Here is a 19,220-nt window from a genome sequence, read left to right as displayed (position 1 = left end):
CTCCTATCGCGCCACTCGAAGCCCCGCGGCCGCCTCTCGCCTACCGCGCTGCCCTCGCCTGCCACCGCACCGCCCGCGCTCCAGCCTAACCAGCTCTGCATCTCGCAACACACACTTGACAGGGACAGACCAGGCGCAGGAAAAGGGAGCGGGGCCCGAATCCAAGGGACCACCCCGTCGGGCGGAGGAGCTGTGAACTCAGGTCCAGCAGGAAGGCTGCTGGCTCCTGACTCATCCCCCAAATCCCCCACACCTTGGCGGCCTGAAACCTTACCATTCCGACACCTCACACACACCCCTCCCCTAGGGCTAAGCAGTGCGCGAGCCCACCCGACTTCAGGCGAGACGTTGACCACTCCTTTGGAACAGTTCTGTCAGTGGCTGCACTAGACGCCCACAGAGGCGCGCGGCGCGGGCAGATGACTAGGGGAGAAAAAGCGGAGAACCTAGCTCGCTGGGAGATGTGCGCAACCTAAAGACGGGAATAGGGGAGAAGTGTCAGTGTGAGGGGAGGGCGTAGGCTGGCGTTTTTGCCTTTGAAAACTGAACAGTTTTTTTTTCTCTCGCGGTGACCAAAAAATGTCCACCTCAGAGGCACCTCCGGAGGCAGGCCGCCGCACGCCGGCGACACAGCTCCAGCTGTCGAACTGACCCGCAGCTCCTCTCAGAGCGGGAACTGTGACGAAAGTTGACTGAGGCGGTTGTCAGGAACCATCATACGGATCACATGGTGGCTCTCTCATGACGGGAGACCGCCCGACCACTCCTGGGTGGCACTGCCACCGGTGTCGCTCGACGTCCTGTCGACAGCGTGCCGACAGCGACACAGACCATGTGGGACGCGTCGAGTATCGACCTCTACTGCTTACCCAGCCTTCGAGTGTACCCTGGCTATGGTCCCACACCTACTGGTGTCCACCTCAGAGACCGCAGGAGGTCATGAGGGTCGATGGGAGTGCCAACCCCACAATGCCTAAAAACCCAGCCCAGTACCCGGCTACCCGCCTGCCGGCACAACGCCAACCCGCCTAGCACAAAACGATTCTGGCGCAGCGGCCGGCGCGTGAGCCACGCCAGCTGGCGACGGATGTCGACGGATTCGACGGACGTTTGATGGATCCCCTTGATGGATCTTATGGGCGACGGGCTACCCCCCAAAGCAAACCCCCCCCCAACGCCCAAGCCCAACCGGGTGTCTCGAACCTGGACGCTGGAGTCGCTCTTAGCTGTCGAGGTGTGGCTGCGGCCGTGCGCGCGGTGCCAGAGTAAAACGCGGGCGAGCCGATTCTTTTCTCTGGGGAAACAGTCATGGCTGGTATATGATTTCTGTTTAGTGTTGGGGGCACACACATCACTCCAGACACGCGGGGACACGCACAGAAGGACCGCATGCACGCCACACGAACCTAGCTCACACACGCGCATCAGCACGCCGATCGTTGGGCGCCTGCCTACGCTCCGACCGCGGTGTACCCCCTGGCGCACTCCTGCCTAGCCGGGCGCTTCGCTGAGAGCTCCGCTCTCACGATCCACGCTCCTCTCCCGCAGACCGCCCTTGGCGGCGCCCGTGGCTGCCCGACTGCCGCCGTGACGAGCACCCCTTCGACGCCGTCAGGGAGGCACGCGGTTGTGCGTCTTGCAATAGGGGCACGCGACGATTAAGGTGTTGGGCGGCACCCCAAACTTGTTGCGGCAGCCGCAGCACATAATTGTCTTTGACGCCGGGGCCGCAGCCACAAGGGGCGCGAAGCCGCCCGCCTTCGCGATCGCCACCTTGTTGTCGGCGTTGCAAGCGAGGTTCCTCAGCGCCCCCGCGGCCTTCTCCTTCTGCCCGTCCGTGCCGTCGCGAGCCAGCGCCACCAGCGGCGCGATGCCGCCCGCCCTCGCGATCGCCACCTGGTTGTCGGCGTTGCCAGCGAGGTTCCACAGCGCCCCCGCGGCCTCCTCCTTCTGCCCGTCCGTGCCGCCGCGAGCCAGCGCCACCAGCGGTGCGATGCCGCCCGCCCTCGCGATCGCCACCTGGTTGTCGTCGTTGAGAGCGAGGTTCCACAGCGCCGCCGCGGCACGCTCCTTCTCCCCGTCCGTGCCGTCGCGAGCCAGCGCCACCAGCGGCGCGATGCCGCCCGCCTTCGCGATCGCCACCTTATTGTCGGCGTTGTAAGAGAGGATCGCCAGCGCCCCCGCGGCATACTCCTTCTGCCGGTCCGTGCCGCCGCGAGCCAGCGCCACCAGCGGCGCGATGCCGCCCGCCTTTGCGATCGCCACCTGGTTGTCGGCGTTGTTAGCGAGCAATCTTAGCGCCCTCGCGGCCTGCTCCTTCTGCCCGTCCGTGCCGCCGCGAGCCAGCGCCACCAGCGGCGCGATGCCGCCCGCCCTCGCGATCGCCACCTGGTTGTCGGCGTTGTTAGCGAGCAATCTTAGCGCCCTCGCGGCCTGCTCCTTCTGCCCGTCCGTGCCGCCGCGAGCCAGCGCCACCAGCGGCGCGATGCCGCCCGCCCTCGCGATCGCCACCACGTTGTCGTCGTTGAGAGCGAGTTTCGCCAGCGCCGCCGCGGCCTGCTCCTTCTGCTTGTCCCCTCCGCCGCTCAGCTGCAGCACCAACTCCGGCACGTCGGACATACTGAGGCTGTCCTCTGCCAACGCTGCCTCTGCCCGCTTCATCATTGCCGGGACGATACTACTCGAGATCGCCCGCGCGTGCTCCTCCTTCGCCGCCCGCGCCGCCGCCACCGCGCTCGCCGCCTGCCGCGCCGCCACCTTCAGCCGGTTCTTCTCGCCGGCCTTGGCGTCGTTCTCCGCCTCCCACGCGGTCAGCTCCGCCTCCGCGCGCGCAGCCGCCGCCTCGCTCGCCGCAAGCTCATCCTCTAGCGACCGCGAGATGTCCCCAAACGCGCCCTGCACCGTCGCGTCGAGCTCCATGATTTTCGGCAGCTGCAAGTCCTTGTCGCCCTGGTTGGTCACGGTGACGTCAGGCTTGGAGAGGAAGGCGTGCGCCTCGTCCGGCGTCTTGTTCGCCCACTGATCGACGAGCAGCTTCGCGAACGACTCGGCCTGCGCAGCGGCGTTCTGGATGCAGACGATGTGATGCCGTTCGTTCTTGGTGCCCACCGCCGGCTTGAGGCCGGAGGGGGTGGCGTACTGCATAGACAGCCACGACTCAAACTGAGTCCAGAAGCGGGACACGTACGACATGTCGAGGAGGATCAGGACGGTGGTGCCGAGGTAAAGCCGGTTCACCTCCTTGAGCATCCTCTTGAAGGCGGCCGCGTCCTCCGCGCTGCGCGAGCCCTTTGGCTGGTCCTGCGGCATGCACGCAGAGTCTATCCAGACGCGCTCAATCTTCTTGCCGGCGGGCGAGTTGAGGAAGCCTTTGAGCGCCTTGAGCTGCTCGCCGTCGGGGTCCGGGTCGTCCGGCTGCATCCAGCGGTGCGAGACCGCCAAGGTCGTCTCAATGTGGGTGCCCTTCACGACGTCGGCGTAGGTGAGCGCCACTTCGATGAGCGGCTCATCGGTAACGAAATGGTCCCGAATCTCCTGGAAGAAAGGCAGACTCTTGCCCGGGAATTTGCGCACAAAAGCAGCGTCCAGCATGAAGAAGGTGCAGGAGTCACCACGCTCAAGGCTCAGCTTGGAGAGCATCTCCATTGCAACCGCCTTGTTCTCGGCCCGGGTTTGCTGCGTGGGCGTGCGGAGTCGAGTTGTTTGTGTCTGTGTGTCGCTCGAGCGTGTCGTCATCATCTGTCCCGCGTCCACCCATACCGCGCTGGTGTCCAGTCCGAGCCTGACTGTTCTACTTCACCTTTCTACCTAACCTAACCTAGTCGAGTGGTGGGATCTGGGTTCTGGGAAGTCAAGTGTGTGTCTGAAGACGGAGAGAGAGCGCCGCGCTGGTCGGAGCGACAGCGGGGCGCGGGGTGTATATACGGAAGCCTTCCACGAGTAACACAACGCGCTCGCATCCCACGCAGCTTCTACCTCTCGCGGTCCGCCTCCACCTCGAGCAGCGACACGTTCTCCCCAGCCGCCCCGCTCGCCGCCTCCGCTGCGGCGCCGGGCACCGCCGTCACGCGCAGGCCGCTCGCTGCGGCGACGGCGCAAAAGTGGTCGAGGTGGTGGTCGCCGGGCGTGCGGCCGCCGCGGAAGAGCAGGCCTCTCCGCTGGTGCGCCAGCACCGCGCGAGCGAGCGGCCGGGCGGCGAGGAGCGCGGCGATGGTGTCGCAGAGAGGCCTGTGGTCGTCGACAAAGTAGGTGAGGTCGGACCCCAGCACGAGACCTCCCGCCGGCTCAGCCTCCGACGCGGCGTTCCACGCTGCATGTGATGAGTCCGGCGTGCTGCACTCGCTGAGTCCATCACACGCCGCAACGACGGCGTCCTTCACCCCCTTGCCTCGGAAATCACCGCGTGTGGACACGCCCAATCCATGTTCTCTGACGGTTCTTCTCATTTCTCCGACTGTCGCACCAGCGGCAGGTGGCTCCTCTGCCTGCGGCCACGCAGCGGCGGCATCGTTGCCGTCGCCCCACCGAAGCGCCGACACCGACACGACCGCGCTGTGGTGCGGCGCGTTGCGGGTGGCGTTGGCGCGCAGCAGGTCTATCACCTAACCATTAACTCATACTCCGTTCATTCATCGCATCGGCGTTGGCGCATCAGCAAACAAGTCCATGGCCACCTCTGCAGATCCATCGGTGAGGGCAACCCTGCTCGCGCCCAGCGCCGCTGCGTACAGGCCGACCGCGCCGGTGCCAGACCCGAGCTCCACGACGGGCAGCCCAAGCAGCGCCGGGCGTGAGAGCCGGAGCCAGCGGCACAGAGCGGCCGCGGCGGGCCACACCCGTCCACCGAGCACCGGCGCTCGCGCTGCAGCTAGCGAGCCTGGCGGCGGACACTCGCGCACGTCGAGGACGGCGCCGCTCGGCAGCGGCGGCAGCGTCACCGGCGCAAAGCCGAGCGCGCCGCCAGAGTGCGTGAAGAAGGGCCTCGCGGCGTTGCGCATGCGTGGCGACGGTCCCGCACGCGAGGCGGTGGGCCTTTAGAGGCTGCAGCGTCTCGCGTCGCCTGGCGCTGTGAGGAAATAAAGAATTTTACAACCAACTCCCTGTGTTTCGCCTTCCCCTTAATCAATCAAAACTCCCTCACACAACACTGGGCACGGGACTGGCGCGCACTGGCACTAACACAGGTACACCACGGGAGCCGCCTAAGCGACTCCTGCGTAAAGAATTCGACTTGCGGAAACATACTACCGCAGCTCAAAAGGAGGAGACTTACCCCTCCACGTGCCACACGTACGCACTAACCGAGGAGACCTACGCACTATACACGCTTTCCCTACATACTACCACAACGCACGTAACTACTTTCTGTGCAGGCCGGATGTACACAGGCTGCGCTGCCTGTGGCAGCCGTAAGCACCACAGGACTCTATACCTGAAGGTGCTTACATGCCCTGGAGAAGTAGACGTCGCTATGTGCGCCGTAAGCAGGACGGGCGCGCGTGCTATGTGAGGACCTCCCATTTGTGAGGACCTCTGTGGGACGACCTCCAAGAATATCTGCTCGATTGTATCCCACCACACGCCGTGCGCACACGGGAAAGCACAGGCCCTTGCGCACGGTAGTCCCCCCACGCGAGAACTCGATACACCTTGCGCAAAACCAATATATGGATGATGTTGTTTTGGATTTTCGCCCGCTGTGAGCCTCCGTGAGGACCTTAAGGTCCCCACGAGCGAGGTCCTCATGTAGATGAGGACCTCTGGCTGACTTCCTGCGGTGCTGCGGCGCGCTGTGAGGAACAAAGAAAAACGAGAGCGGGGGAGCAAGAAAAAGAATTTTACAAGAAAAAGAATTTAACACACAACTCTCTCGGACCCTGGGCACGGGACTGGCGCGCACTGGCACAGGTACACCACGGGAGCCGCCTAAGCGACTCCCGCGAGGGCGGCAAGGCACTTAGCTCCGTCGACACCCAGACCAGACCCAGACTCGGTCGGTGAACGATTCGATCGATTTCTTCTGAAAACAAGAAAAACAAGGAAACCGGGAACGTGATGCACGTATCACACCGAGCAGCATGTCGACTGCTTGGAGCACTATACACACCCACACCATTTCCTATCCATGTAGTACAACCCACGTCAACTACATTTCAGTGCAGGCCAGAAGACACACAAAAGGCGTGCGTGCGCTGGCTGGCAACCGTAAGCACACGCCTCGAGGCTATACCTGAAGGTGCTTACAGGCCCTGGAGAACAGAAGTACAAGTTTTAAAGACGTCGACCCTGTGCGCCGTGAAGCAGGACAGGCGCGTGCTATAATTCTGAGGACCTCCGTTGGTGAGGACCTCAGATTGAGTGAGGACCTCTCTGTGGAGGTTGGGGACGACCTCCAATCACAGTACACACAACAAGCATATGTGAGAACAGTACACAACAAGAGGTGCTTTTTTTTGCTGCGCGATTGGTAGGATTCTGCCTCGTCTCTCGACACTCAGACTCGCTCGAGCCGAAGTCTGGGCGGAGTGCACACACTGGGACTGGCGCGCACTGCGTGTCGTGCAAAACGTCGCCCGGCTACCTGATCAAGAAGTGGTGACTTGTGCATATTGCTTGGGGTTGCGCCGTCTCTCTCTTCAGTCAACGCTTCTTGTTGTTTTGGTCGATGCATCATGATCGCTTATATGGCAGTCATTAACCTCACATCCAGGGCCGGGGAGCTAAGAAGCGCACCCAGCGGGCCGGATGATCGGTATCGGGCTACGGGCTAGAGAGCCCTGACCCCTAGGGGGGGGGTGCGCGTTCGCAGGGAGAGGGCCGTAAAGTAAACACGGGTCTCCGAGGGTTGGTTCCGAGAAGCGCGCACTTTTTCTGGGACATGACAGTTGGCGACGGATGGTACTCGTAGTGTCGTGCGAGGGATTGGCTTTGTAAAATTCTTTTCCTCGCCGTCCTCGCGGGAGTCGCTTACGCGGCTCCAGTGGTGTACCTGTGTTAGTGCCAGTGCGCGCCAGTCCCGTGCCCGCACACACACTGTCGTGCGAGGGAGTTTCATTGTAAAATTCTTTTTATTTGCCGTCCAACGCTTCATATGACTTGGGAGGCGGTGCGACCGTAGGGCGCCCGCCGTAAGCGGGCGCGCGTGTCAGCGAGAGAGTTGCGGGCGGAGCCATTTTGAATTTTTTTTGAATAGTACATGAAGCGCCGTCGAGAGCCCACCGCTGCGCTCCGCCACGACTCCACGGCTGCGCTCTGGGTGCCCGCGCTATCCGCCGCTCTCTTCGCCGCCGCCCTCCTCCTCTGCCACCGCCGCCGCCGGCCGCGCATCTGCGTTATCGCGCCCGGCTCGGGCCAGGCCACCCGCGCGATGCTCGGCGCCGGCGGCCTCCGAGTGCACCTCGCGGCGGGCCCCGAGTACGACATCAACGGGAGGCGGATGCCGCCCGACTGGGTCTCGATGCGCGAGGTACAGCTGCACGAGTCGGACGCGCGTGCCGCCGGCGTCGACCTGCTCGTCGCCGGCCGCGGCCGCGCGTCGTGCCTCAACCTCGCCACGCTGGCGGGCCGGCTGTTCGATGCGCCGTCGGGCGCGATCGTCTCGTGCGAGGTCCCGAGCCGCGTCCCGCGCCCACAACCCGCGGCCAGCTTCTCGTGCCTCGTCTGCGGCTCGCGCGGCGGGCAGGCACGCGGACGCGCCCCAGCTTAGCTCCCCGCCGCTGAGCGCTGACATATACACGCTGTGCTACCTGTATCTCGGCTGCATCTCGCCCGTCGACTCGCCTGCAGGTGACGCTGCTTGCGCTCTAGACTGGCCCGTGTGATCCCGGCTGCTCATCTCGGCTTCCTCTCGCCGGCCCCCATCGATGTGTCTGCAGGTAATCTCGGGTAATCTCGGGTAATCTCGGAGTAATCTCGGGTAATCTCAGCTTCCTCTCGCCGCTCCCCACGTGTCTGCAGGTGACGCTGCCGGCGCTGTGGCTGCTCGGCTGCCGCGTGCCCGCCGTCGTCATCAACGGCGGCTGTGCGCGTCAGCAGGCGTCTCGTATATTAGAGAGGGAGGCGCGAAGCACTGGGACACCACAGCGGTGTGTGGGTGGACGCAGGACGGGCGGTGACGGGGTCACACAGGAGCGACACAGACACAAGACAAGGCACTCACCCGACGGGGCTGCCGCAGGCGTCGTGGGCCTGGCCTTCCGGAGTGACTCTCGGGTAATCTCGGGTAATCTCGGATAATCTCGGGTAATACTAGGCGTCGTGGGCCTGGCCTTCCGGAGTGCCTGGTATTACCCGAGATTACCCGAGATTCATACTAGGCGTCGTGGGCGTGGCCTTCCGGAGTGCCCGTCGTGCTCCTGACGGGCGGGAGGGACTCCTTTCCTAGACGCTGCACACGTCTTCATGTCTCCCAACCAGCGCTCGAGAGGACCCACACTGTGTTCACTGTCTGCGTAGCCCCTCGTATTCACGCGGTGCTCTGAATACGCTGCACAATGTGTGCCGTGTACTCCCGCTCTCATGTCGCGGCGTATCCAGCACCGTAGGTCTGCTTCAACGAGCACCGGGATCTCGAACGCCGTTATTAGTGCTGTCTAAGGAGTACTTGCTTAAGTAATTAGGACTACTTCAACGAGCACCGAGACGCGCTCGGGTACGATGGCGACGAGAGGTACCTCGCCGAGCTCTGCGCGGCGATCTCGGGGAATCTCGGGGAATCTCGGGTAGTCTCTCGGGTAATCTATCGGGTAATACTAGGTACCTCGCCGAGCTCTGGGCGGCGATCGAGCCGCGGTGCCCCGGCCAGCACAGCGGGCCATCCTCCACGTGCCCGGCACCTTCTCGGAACCTTCTCGGAACCTTCCTCTGCAGGTGCCGGCCAACAGCGGCCATCCTCCACGTGCCCGCCGCAGGGCATGGGTTCTCGGAGGAGCTGCTGCGGCGCCTGCTGCCGCCGCTCGTCCTCTGGGCGGCCTCGGGGCTCAGCCCGCAGCGGCGGCCAGACTTTCAAGGCCGCGAGCGCGGGCAGCAGCGGGCGGGCGGCGGCGGGTGGGCAGCGAGCGCCGCCGGGGGGCGGGCGGGCGAGGGCGGGCGGGAAGCGATTGTCGGAGGGGGAGAGAAGGTGGAGGCAGAGGCAGGAGCGCTCGCTGGGCAGGTGGACCTGTCGCCAGTCGTTTGGGCGTGGATAGCAGGCTCAGATCTTGGAAGTAAGGTGTTGCCTCCTCTAGGCCGCGTCCGCCCTCGCGCTCGTCCTCGTCCTCGTCACCTCCGACGGCAAAACGCGGATTGAGGCGCGCCGCCGAGCTCGATCCTCGGTGTTGCAGGGCGGTTGTTGGGGCCCTATCGTTGGTTTGATTCCCCTACAGGCGCCGCCGCTCCCGCGCAGCGCGATGGCGCCACCGCCCCAGCGCACGACGGCCGGGAGGCGCCGGCTGTCGTCGCGAGGGTGACGTGGCGCGTAAGTGAGTGAGTGAGAACACACACTACTACAATGAGGTGGCGCTTGCCCCCCCCCCCCCCCCCCGGCGCGCCAGTTTTTTTAAGTAGTCAAGTACGGCTTTAGACGCCGTTCAAGGTTCGCTCAGCCTCTCAGTCAGGACTCTCTGCGCGCCATTGTCTGTGAGGCGGCGGCGGTGGCCGCTTGATTCGGTGAGAGGGCAAAGTCCAAAGAGGCGACGGTGCGCCCACCGCGCTGATGTTCGCCGCCGGGACCAGCCGTCCCGCCGTGTGCTCCTCCTGCTGCGAGCGCGCGCGGCCACATGGCGTTGGCTGGGTTGCGCTCTGCGGCCGGGCAAGACGGCGCTGCAGATTGCCAGGGAGAAGGGCCACGCCGACGCCGAGACAGTGTGCTGTGAGAGAGGCTGGTATTTTAAGATTCTTTTCGATGAGGTCACATGGACCACCAAGAACTGGCACGGGCTGCAGATGCAGCGCTTGTCTGTCGTTCTCCACACCGCCGTGGCGTGGCAGACGGTGAACGAGCTAGCGTGCGGGGACAGCGGCATTGTGCACGGAGCTAAGTGCATTGCCGTTCTTAACGGAGTCGCTTAGGCGGCTCCGGTGGTGTGCCGGCGATAGTACTAGCACGCGCCAGTTCGCACCTGTGTCGAGCCTGTGTGCTGTGAGAGAGAGTTGTTTTGTTTAAATTCTTTTCTGAGCGAGGCCACCCAAAATTCTTTTTCTGTCTGCGCGCCAGTCCCGTGCCTACGACTGTGTGGTGGGAGGGAGTTCGATTGTAAAATTCTTTTTGCTTAGGCGGCTCCCGTGGTGTACCTGTGTTAGTGCCAGTGCGCGCCAGTCCCGTGCCGGAGTGACATGCAGTTCAGTCAGACACGAACGCTGCACCGAAGAAAACCAACAAGAAATCACGACTCGCACAGTGATTTGGGCTCGGCAGCTTGTCAGCCCTCAGCCGAAGCTGGGGCCGCGGTCCCGTAGCCGAGAGAGCCCGCGTCGATGAGTTCGACGCGGTCGGGAGGCCTTGCGAAGAGGCCAGCGAGATGGCGATCGCTGTACTTCATGGCGCCCTCAAAGTGGGGCTGGCTGACTCGCCAGAGGTCGATACTCTGGACAACCCATAGGATGCCACGAATGCCTGAAGGAGAGGGAGGCGAGGCCAGAGGCAGGCTCAGCTGCTCTCGGGTGATCTCGCTTTGGTGGCCGAAGGACCCGATGGTCCTGTCACAGTCGCGTTCCGAGTCGTGGGGGTAGAAGATTGCGGGGGGGATCGTGTCCAGCACTTCTCCTTGAAGTACAGCGGACCGCCAGGGGCCAGGCTCGCTGGCTGCATCCGCAGGGAGGCAGCGTATCAGGCACCAGTCTTCTGGAGAGCTCAACAGCTGCGGCCGCGATGGCAGAGTCGGCCGCGGTTCGAGCGAGCAGCTTTTGGCTGCGGGATCGAATCGCGGAAGGCTCATGCCCTCGCGGAGCGACGCGGGTCGCGCGGCGCGCGCGTGTGCGAAATGCGACAACAGACGACAGATGACAGACGCCTGAGCGCTGTACGACTGAACGACCGTCGCCGCAATCGCCACCGCCGCCATTTTGACGAGCAGCGCGAGCGCGCTCGTCGGCGGCCAGCCGTCGCGGGCCGGGCCGAGCCCGGCCTCGGCCGGCCGCGCCGCCGCGGCAGGCCCGGAGGCCAGCATGGCGGCCGACCAGCTGATAAGGAGTCTTTCGCCTCTCTCTTGTTGTGAGAGAGAGAGTGTGTGTTTTGTGTGTGTGTCTGTCCTTCCCTGCCCTACATGTACATGTAGCTTGGGAGGAATTGACTTCCTTTCTTATTTCCCTCCGCGTCCCGATGCGCTCCTACTACCGCGGTTCGATTTATGACCGCGCAAGATAAAAGGGTGGCTAAGGGCTCTGCCCGCAAGGCGCCCGCGTCGCAGACGCGGTACCATTGACAAATCTGCGATATACCCCCACACGAGCAAATAGCAAAATCCGAATACCGTGCACGAATCCGGCGATGTGGGACCCAAGCCTTCAGCTGGTGCACGGCGGCCTCGGGGCGCGCGTGACCGAACGCGCTTGCGGTGCTGCCACGCCGTCCTTTCCCTTCGCCGCCGAACCGCCCTCCCTCCGCCGCGTCCGACAGACGCCGCAAAGACGGCGCTTCTCGCCGCCCAAGCAACAGCAGCACGCAGCAGCTGTGGCAGCGAACCTTCGCGTCGCTGGTGCGCGCGGCGGCCTCGTCGCAGTCTGGCGGGCGCTTGCCTCGCGGACCAGGCGGCCGAGCAGGCTGTGATCGCGGCCGAGGCGGATTGGCTCGGGCGGGTGCCGCCTGGAGGCGCGCCGGCAAAGCAGCCAGACCGCGGTGGTGTCCCAGTCGTTGGTCGGACTGTGTTTCGCCTTCCCATCAATCATCAAGCTCTGCGACTTCGGCCTGGCCGCTATCGGGCTGACGGCGCCCGCGACGCAGCCGTCCGCGTCTGGCCGTCCTGTCCTCATCGGCACGACCGAGTACATGGCGCCGGAGATCATCCGGATGCTCGAGTGCGGCCAGGCGGCCGATGGCCCGAGATCATCCGAGATGGCCCGAGATGGCCCGAGATGGCCCGAGATCACCCGAGATCGTGCGGGCAGGCGGTCGACCTGTGGGCGCTTGGCGTGCTGCTGTACGAGATGGTGACGGGCGAGGCGCGCCGTCCGTGGCACAACGTGCCCAGAGGTGGCTCGTAGTTTTTCGTTTACGCGGCGAGGGGTTTCGTTTTGGTAGGCGCCGTGGTACCACAAGGAGGCGAAGGAGCTGCAGCGCAAGATCGTGCACACGAAGCCGAAGCTGCCTCCTGACCGCTGTGGGCCTCCCCAGACCTCCTCTTGCCTATGGGAGTACCCCTCTCAGTCTACTTCCTAGGACACAGGCACAGGTTTGCATAATGCGAGCTCTTTCTCAAGGGCTATAGTGCAGAGAAGAAATGCGCATTCTCGCACCTGGTGTAGAAAAAGAATTTTAGAATTGAAGGGAAGTTCGCTGACACGGGCCAATTGGATGCAGCATGTTCGCTCTAGCCGCTGTCTTTGCCTTTGGCTCGTACCACCTCACCGCCGAGCCGTCCACGCACTGGGGCTGCGCGGACCTGTGTGGGCCGAACGCTACTCTCGCGTGCGTGCAAAGCTCGGAGGAAAACGAGCATGTGGCGCGCCTTGCCGCCGATGCCGGCGCGATCCACTTCTGGATCGGCAACTACCAGCGGCCCGCCGGAGCGAAGCCCGGCGGCGGCTGGGACGTGTGCCAGTCCGGCGAGACGGCAAACTTTGTCAAATGGGACGTCAAATTGTCAACGCCAAACGATTTGCGTGGCGCAGAGGAGTGCGCTGCTGTCGGCAACGATGGGTTGTGGAACGACCTCCATTGCTATCTGGAGCTCCCCTGCCTCTGCAAGTCTGGCGCCGACCCCTCCCCAGAGTACTCGGCCTTCGCGGCGGTGGAGCGCGAGCGGGACAAGTCCCTTCGCGCTGCGGCCCTCGTCCTGCACTGCATGGCTCTCACTCTCTGCTCTGTCTTTTCCGGGCTCAGCCTGATCTGGGCACTCGTCTGCATTTTCCGAGACATGCGGCGAATGGATGAGCAGTCCGCAGGTGCGGGCCTAGAGATGGTGCAGAGCGACGCGGGACTTGGTCCGCACGACCAGCGGGTGCACGCCTCGCTCCTTTCTCGCGACCTCATGCTGCTCCGCTGCAGCTGGCTGCGCTCGCGCCCACGCGGCTATGTGCTGCCGCGCCGGCAGGACCTGCCATCAGAGGCGCTGCTTTCGCCCGAGGAGGCGGCCGCGCTCTTTGCTCGGCAGGACCGCAGCGCGTGTGCGCTCACCTAGGGGTGTGGGCCCCGCCTTGAACCCCCCCCCCCCCCCCCCGCCACTGCCTCCCCGCGCGCGCGCACTCCGCCCTCCCCGCCGCCGCCCTCCCCTCCCCCGTGCCAGCTATGCCTCCGCACACACCGAAACGCTGAGGGCGGCGCGGCGGTTGAGTGACGCGCGCCTTGTCGCCGGCGTCCGCAGAAGGATGCTGCCGGCAAGCGCACTGCCGAGGAGGCCAAGATCTTTGCTGCGTCGCTCGCGGTGATGGCGGGGCTGTACGCGAGCCCCCGCTGCGTGACAGTGCTGCGGCTGACCAACATCCCAGAGCCGCCAGAGTGGGGCAAGCGCTCCGTCTGCCTCTTCGGCTTGAAGAACGGCATCGAAGAGCAGGCGATCCTCGCGACGCTTGGCAGCTTTGGGCAGATCGAGACGTGCGAGCTGCACACAGCTCCTGCGATCGTTCGCTTCGCCACGCGCGAAGCGGCGGTTGCGGCCGTGGCGGCGGGCGCGGAGCAGCTGTGCAAGGGCATTGGCATGCTGTACAACACACAGCCGTACGAGCGGCGGGGCTGGTGCGTTGCCGCGACTACCGCCTCCTTCAGGTACTTGTGGCTCTCTCCTTCTGACCGCACTTGCGGCGCACAGGTGCCACGCCGAGAGCAACTTCGCGAAGATCATCCTCGGCACGCACAGCGAGCTCGGGCTGGGCAGCGCGGGGCACGCGCCCAAGATGATCGACGTGCTGGACGAGCAGCCTGTGACCCTCACGAGCGCGCCCACGACCGACGCGTTCAAGGCTCAGTTCGAGGAGACGGAGGGAAGGAGCGAGAAGCAGGTCATCGCTTTCACCGGCAAGGGCGACGAGGAGAAGGTGGCGCGTGCGATGGTGCCCCAATGGCCCACGGTGGACTTGCCCGCCTCACCGCCGCCGCCGCCGCCGCAGGTGGTGGATATGTACGCCAGCTTTTACACGTCGGTCGTCTTCGAGGAGCGCGCTCGGCAGCGGATGCGGGAGCAGCGCGCCGCCGCGGACAGGCGCAAGAGGCGCATCCGCCTCGTCGCCTTTGGCGGGGGGCTGGTCGCCCTTTTGGCGTCACTCGCCGGCATCGTCGTCGGGCTGCTCCAAAGCAGCCCGATGATTAGCGCTACCATCCTCAGCATCATGGGGATAGCTTTCTTCTGGGGAGTCTTCTCGATGCTCCTCGCCGTGCTGCCCACGGACGAGGACCTTCTCCGCGGGCTCTCCGTCAACCTGGCGCTGCCGCTTCTCGGATGGTTCTTCTGGTGGTTGGCGGGACGGCCTCTGCACCCGTTGACTACGGCTAACCTCTGGTCGTTTTCGGCGGCCTTCAGCCTCCTAGCTATGTGCGACTGCCTAGCTGCCGCTGCCTTCCTCCCGGCCTGGCGCGACGCCTTTCTCGCCGGCCTGCTGCCCTGCCGCTCCACCCGCGTCGGCCCCCGGGCGATGACCGCCCCCGCCTGCTTGAGCCGCATTTGGCTGGTTTCCCGGCTGTTAGCTGGAGTGGCAGGAGTGCTCGTCGTGAGCATGGCTGCGGTCGATTCGAACCTGTGGCCGTTCTATCTGGCTGGCGCCGCCATCCTCCTCACCGCCGTCGCTCTCCGCCCCTCCGCCCGCCGCTACTTGCAAGCCCGCCTCGCCCGCCTCGGCGCCTCCGGCGGAAGCGACGACGCGCAGCTGGCGGCGCTGGCGGCTCTCTCCGGCGGCGGCGAGAAGGCGCTGGCGCGCGCGCAGGCGGCCTTCCGCCTGCTGCCCTTTGACACGCTGACGGGTGCGGATGAGCTGCCGGGCGGGGGCGTGGCGGGCGGCGCGGGCGACGCGTTGCGAGAGCGGGCGGTGGCCGCCAGCCTGGGAGCTGAGTCTTCTGTCTTTGTGAGCCACTCCTGGCACGACAGCCGCGAGGGCAAGTTTGCGGCGCTTCAGCGGTGGGCGGAGGGCGACACGGCGGAGCGCGGCACGGCGCCGCTGCTCTGGCTGGACGCCGCGTGCGTCACCCCCGAGGACGCGGGCGCGCTCGAGCTGCTGCCGCTCCTCGTCAGCGGCTGCCAGCGCTTCCTCATCCTGGCGGGGCCGACCTACGCGAACAGGCGCGCGCGGAGGAGGCCGCGAGAAAGAGTTGTGCTCCGCTCCACTTACTCTCTCCTTCGTCAACTAGGTTGTGGTGCGTGGTCGAGCTCTTCTGCTTCCTCAAGAATGGAGGCGACATCGACCGTGTGACTGTGCTGCCCGTCGTCGAGGCCAGCAACGAGGCGGACGAGGCGGCGGCGGACGCGACAAAAGCGCTGCAGCGCGAGCTCGGGCGGTTCAGCGTGGAGCGGGCGCGTTGTTCGCAGGAGCGGGACACGCAGAAGCTGCTCGGCTGCATCGTGCGTGCCCGCAGCGCCAAACCTGAGCCTCGCCCGCGCGCGCCGTGCTACTCCGACACCCCTCCCCCGGTGGCTTGGCAGGAGGCTGGGTTCGGCAAGTACGAGTCGTTCAACCAGGTGGTGCGCCGCATCTTCTCCGGCCGGTCGAGCTCCAGCTTCGGTGTTGCAGCCCCCTCTCGAATGCCGTTTGAACTTGAGCCTTCGGCGATGGACGAGCAGCTGAGGCACGCAGCACATGTCATTCAGCGGCACGCCCGCCGCTTCATCGCTTGAGCGGTGACGTCCTAGGACTCCATGAGAGAGTTCGGCGCTGATACATTGCCCCCCCGCCATGGCGCGGTGTCACCCCGTGTGTTGCAACTTCTCGAGTGCCGCTCGAGCGGTGACGTCCTAGAGGGAGGTGGATCTGATGTGCGGCAGCCGAGCCATGGGGCGGTGTGAGTCACGCAGTCCTTGTGTTTACACTTGTTACGTGAAAACCCGCTGGGACAACGGACGCCAGCACACACGGCTAGATATCATGGCGGGCGGGAAGGCGGAAAGACCCCAGTGTGTCCGCGACCACCATCCTGTTACTTTGCTGGTATTCAATAGAATTTGAGCTCATTCATCTCTGGGGGGGGGGGCGGGGCCCTAGGGGGCACCCATGTGGGGGGGAGATGGGGTCCCCGCCGCAGGCGCCGATTTTTTGAGGGTTTTTGCGCGATTTTTAGTTGTTTTCCTGGGAATTCGGCGTGTACTTGCGGCCATGCTATCACGCCTGTCAATACATTCTTTGGGTTCTTCTCTTGGCGTTGAGCCAAGCATCCATGCCCAACCAAAATTAAAGAGGCCAAGCTTGCGCTTGCTCGCATCCGGCGGCGGACCGCCGCTGGAGCTCCCATGGTGGGCGATAATGCTCGTTCGGCGCTGGGGGAAAGACAGCAGCCCGTCGCTGCGTCGCAGGTCAGACGTCAGAGTTCGGCAGACAGCGTCCAGACAGCGTCCAGACAGCGTCCAGACAGCGTCCAGACAGCAAAATCGGAGCGTCTAGACAGCTATACAGACAGTAATAGCACTTGAATGTACACAGCTGATTGAAGTAAAGGGGAATGATGCAGCTGCCTGTCAGAGCAGAAAGATTCCTTAATTCTCTCCACTACAAAAAAATCCGGTGGGGAACCGACATCATGGCCCCGAATGCCGTGCTCTCTAGGTAATCTGCGGGAGCTCCACAAACCAGGGGGCGGGCTTCAGATTTATATTTATACCAAAAGGAGGGCTACACGACGCCCTCTACGCTGGGGTGCCGGCGCCCTACTGGGCGCCCCCCGCTCCCTTCCCCTCAGAGCCCCCCATCCCACTAGCATTCCCCCGCGGTCCCTCGCGGTCGCGCGACGCCGCACCAATGGCGCGCTGTGCCTCGTCCGCGAGCGCCACCCAGAGCTGCACCGACAGTCGCTGCAGCGCAAACGGCATCCATTCGCGCGCCGACCACGACGTCTGGTCGTACTGCCACCACGTGAGCTTCCGGCCCGCCACCTCAGCCACCCGCATCAGCAGCTCCTCCACCCCCGCGCTCATTGCGCCGAACTCCTCGAAGAGCAACGCCTCCACATGGCACTTCCCCTCTGCGTCCGTGTACTGGCCCTTGACAGCCTCAACCGTCCCGGTCCCCGTCCGCGGATCCCACCGTCCCACCCTCCCACCCCTGTCCCCGCCCTCCACGCCCAGAACCGTCTCGCGGGCGCGTGGCAGCGTGTTGCCGCAAGCGACGAACGCCCCCATGCGCCCCGCCCCCGAGGGGTCCGACGGCACACCGGCAAAGATCTTCGTGTCGCCGATGCATTCAGATTTGGAAATTGGGTAGGGAGCAGCACCCGGGTGCAGGCTCTCGCGATTCTCGACTCTCATGCCGGCTCACAGTTGACTGGGCAGTGAACAGCGCCCTCTCCCGCGGAGCCGCTGCTTGACGCGGCGAAAAGGAGGCGACGGCGCGAGTGGAGGCAGCCGGCAGCGCACTCGATGTAGTCAGCGACAACCTCGGGGCAAGGATCGCTCCCTTCCGGGGTTCCGATGGATGCAGTCCCGGCTTGCCTGAACGATGCGAACTGGTAGCTGGCAAGAGGATGGGCGCCACGGCCCGTGGCCTACAGATGGCAGCCGCCATCACCCGTCCAGAATGTGAAGAAGGCGCAAATTGTCGTACTGGCGCAGCGGGCTTGACAGGCTGCGACATTGGTCTCCGTCGTGAGGATGGGGCTTGCGTTCGCGTCCTGCAGGTGGCAGCCGCCATCACCGGACCACCAGGTAAAGTACGCGCAGCCACTGGTACCGGCGCAGCGAGCTTGACAGGCGCTTGCGTCCGGTTCCGACGTGAGCTCCAAATCTGGCGCACCCGAAGCCTTCAAAAGAGTGCCGCTCTGGGTGCCGGGTGTTGCTCTTGGTGCTGTGATGCATGCACCGGCTCCTTGGACGGCATTGAGCATCAGCATGGCGGAGATCATCAAAGAGCACACCTGGAGCGATGCCAGCCCGCGCGAGCACGAGCGCTGCACTTTGCCGAGGGCCGGGCTCGTCGGCAATTCAACAGTCTGCGCCGCGAGCAGCTGCGCCGTCTCAATGGGTGGACTTGGCATTTGATCAAAAGGTGCACATCCCTCAAGCAATCAGTGTTCGAGGCGTCAGGAGGGTAGGGTAGGGCTTGCCCACCCCCTACCCCCCCTACCCCTCATTTGGGCGTGTAACGGAAGTCCCATGTGGTAGCTGACCCTCTAACCCATACCCCCATACCCCTACCCCCCCCCCCCCCAAAGTCGGAACCCTGCAGATAGGTTTATAAGAAACAAGAAGGTACATCGCACAGACAGACCTTGTGAGTACGGGACCCCTCGATCGTCTCGCCCTCCCTCACTGGAGTGGTGTGCTCATTGGGGGGCGGGGGGGGGGGGGGAGGTCATAACAAAGTTACGGGATCGAGGTATAGGTGCACGCTGCTGAAGCAGTGTCGTCCCCCCTCTCCATCGTCCCACTGGGAGACGTCGGCGGTGATGGCGGTGTGACCGATCGAGCTACAAGAGGAACTTGTTCAGCAGGATCCGGGATAGTCAGATGCACTACCTCACTGGGCCTGAGATCACCACACGACGCCTCCCATCACCGTCTCGGGTTTGTGTGGCAGTCGAACCACCACGCTGAGCGAGCCCCGCGTGGCGGCGGGCGCGACTCGGCTGGCGGTCGTCGACACGGCCGGCTTTGGCCTCAGGGTAGGCTCCGCCCCACTGTGATTCGGACTGAGCGACGGCAGGACCCTTTGAAATCATGAATGGCGGCGTCCGGTGAGGCCCCCACGGCCGGGGGTGGTAAGTGGGTGATAGGAGGGCCATAAACGACCATCACACCGGCCACCGGACCCCTCCACCCCCCCAAACACAGTCCAAACCGGCCCCGGCGGCCGGCGGGACGCACGCCGGCGCAGCACCATCAAGCTGCTGTACGGCCCCGGCATCGCCTCCCCAGAATTAGCTCTCAGTCAAGATATGTGCACATGGGTGCCTCTAC

General features: G+C 64.5%; 5 protein-coding genes across 5 annotated transcripts; 3 read left to right on the top strand and 2 right to left on the bottom strand.

The window, feature by feature from the left end:
* Positions 1-704: 704 nt before the first annotated feature.
* Positions 705-4,997, bottom strand: EMIHUDRAFT_114489 (hypothetical protein; the record flags this gene model as incomplete). Its single annotated transcript, XM_005779988.1, has 4 exons — positions 705-800; positions 2,902-3,654; positions 3,996-4,601; positions 4,674-4,997. 4 exons carry the CDS (start codon positions 4,995-4,997, stop codon positions 705-707), a joined length of 1,779 nt encoding a protein of 592 aa, XP_005780045.1.
* A 6,327-nt stretch (positions 4,998-11,324) lies between these two features.
* Positions 11,325-12,352, top strand: EMIHUDRAFT_235470 (hypothetical protein; the record flags this gene model as incomplete). The annotated part of the gene is made up of 5 exons (XM_005779987.1): positions 11,325-11,389; positions 11,697-11,772; positions 11,867-11,991; positions 12,069-12,123; positions 12,215-12,352. 5 exons carry the CDS (start codon positions 11,325-11,327, stop codon positions 12,350-12,352), a joined length of 459 nt encoding a protein of 152 aa, XP_005780044.1.
* A 142-nt stretch (positions 12,353-12,494) lies between these two features.
* Positions 12,495-13,313, top strand: EMIHUDRAFT_235469 (hypothetical protein; the record flags this gene model as incomplete). Its single annotated transcript, XM_005779986.1, has 1 exon — positions 12,495-13,313. One exon carries the CDS (start codon positions 12,495-12,497, stop codon positions 13,311-13,313), a length of 819 nt encoding a protein of 272 aa, XP_005780043.1.
* A 246-nt stretch (positions 13,314-13,559) lies between these two features.
* Positions 13,560-15,953, top strand: EMIHUDRAFT_235468 (hypothetical protein; the record flags this gene model as incomplete). Its single annotated transcript, XM_005779985.1, has 6 exons — positions 13,560-13,867; positions 13,941-14,166; positions 14,239-15,085; positions 15,170-15,429; positions 15,507-15,680; positions 15,762-15,953. The coding sequence occupies 6 exons, from the start codon at positions 13,560-13,562 to the stop codon at positions 15,951-15,953; spliced, it is 2,007 nt and encodes a 668-aa protein (XP_005780042.1).
* Positions 15,954-17,809: 1,856 nt separating this feature from the next.
* Positions 17,810-18,298, bottom strand: EMIHUDRAFT_235466 (hypothetical protein; the record flags this gene model as incomplete). The annotated part of the gene is made up of 2 exons (XM_005779984.1): positions 17,810-18,064; positions 18,179-18,298. The coding sequence occupies 2 exons, from the start codon at positions 18,296-18,298 to the stop codon at positions 17,810-17,812; spliced, it is 375 nt and encodes a 124-aa protein (XP_005780041.1).
* Between the last annotated feature and the right edge of the window lie 922 nt (positions 18,299-19,220).

The sequence above is a fragment of the Emiliania huxleyi genome (genome assembly GCF_000372725.1).
Source record: "Emiliania huxleyi CCMP1516 unplaced genomic scaffold EMIHUscaffold_220, whole genome shotgun sequence".
Taxonomy (NCBI): domain Eukaryota; phylum Haptophyta; order Isochrysidales; family Noelaerhabdaceae; genus Emiliania; species Emiliania huxleyi.
This window is presented reverse-complemented; position numbering and strand designations above follow the sequence as displayed.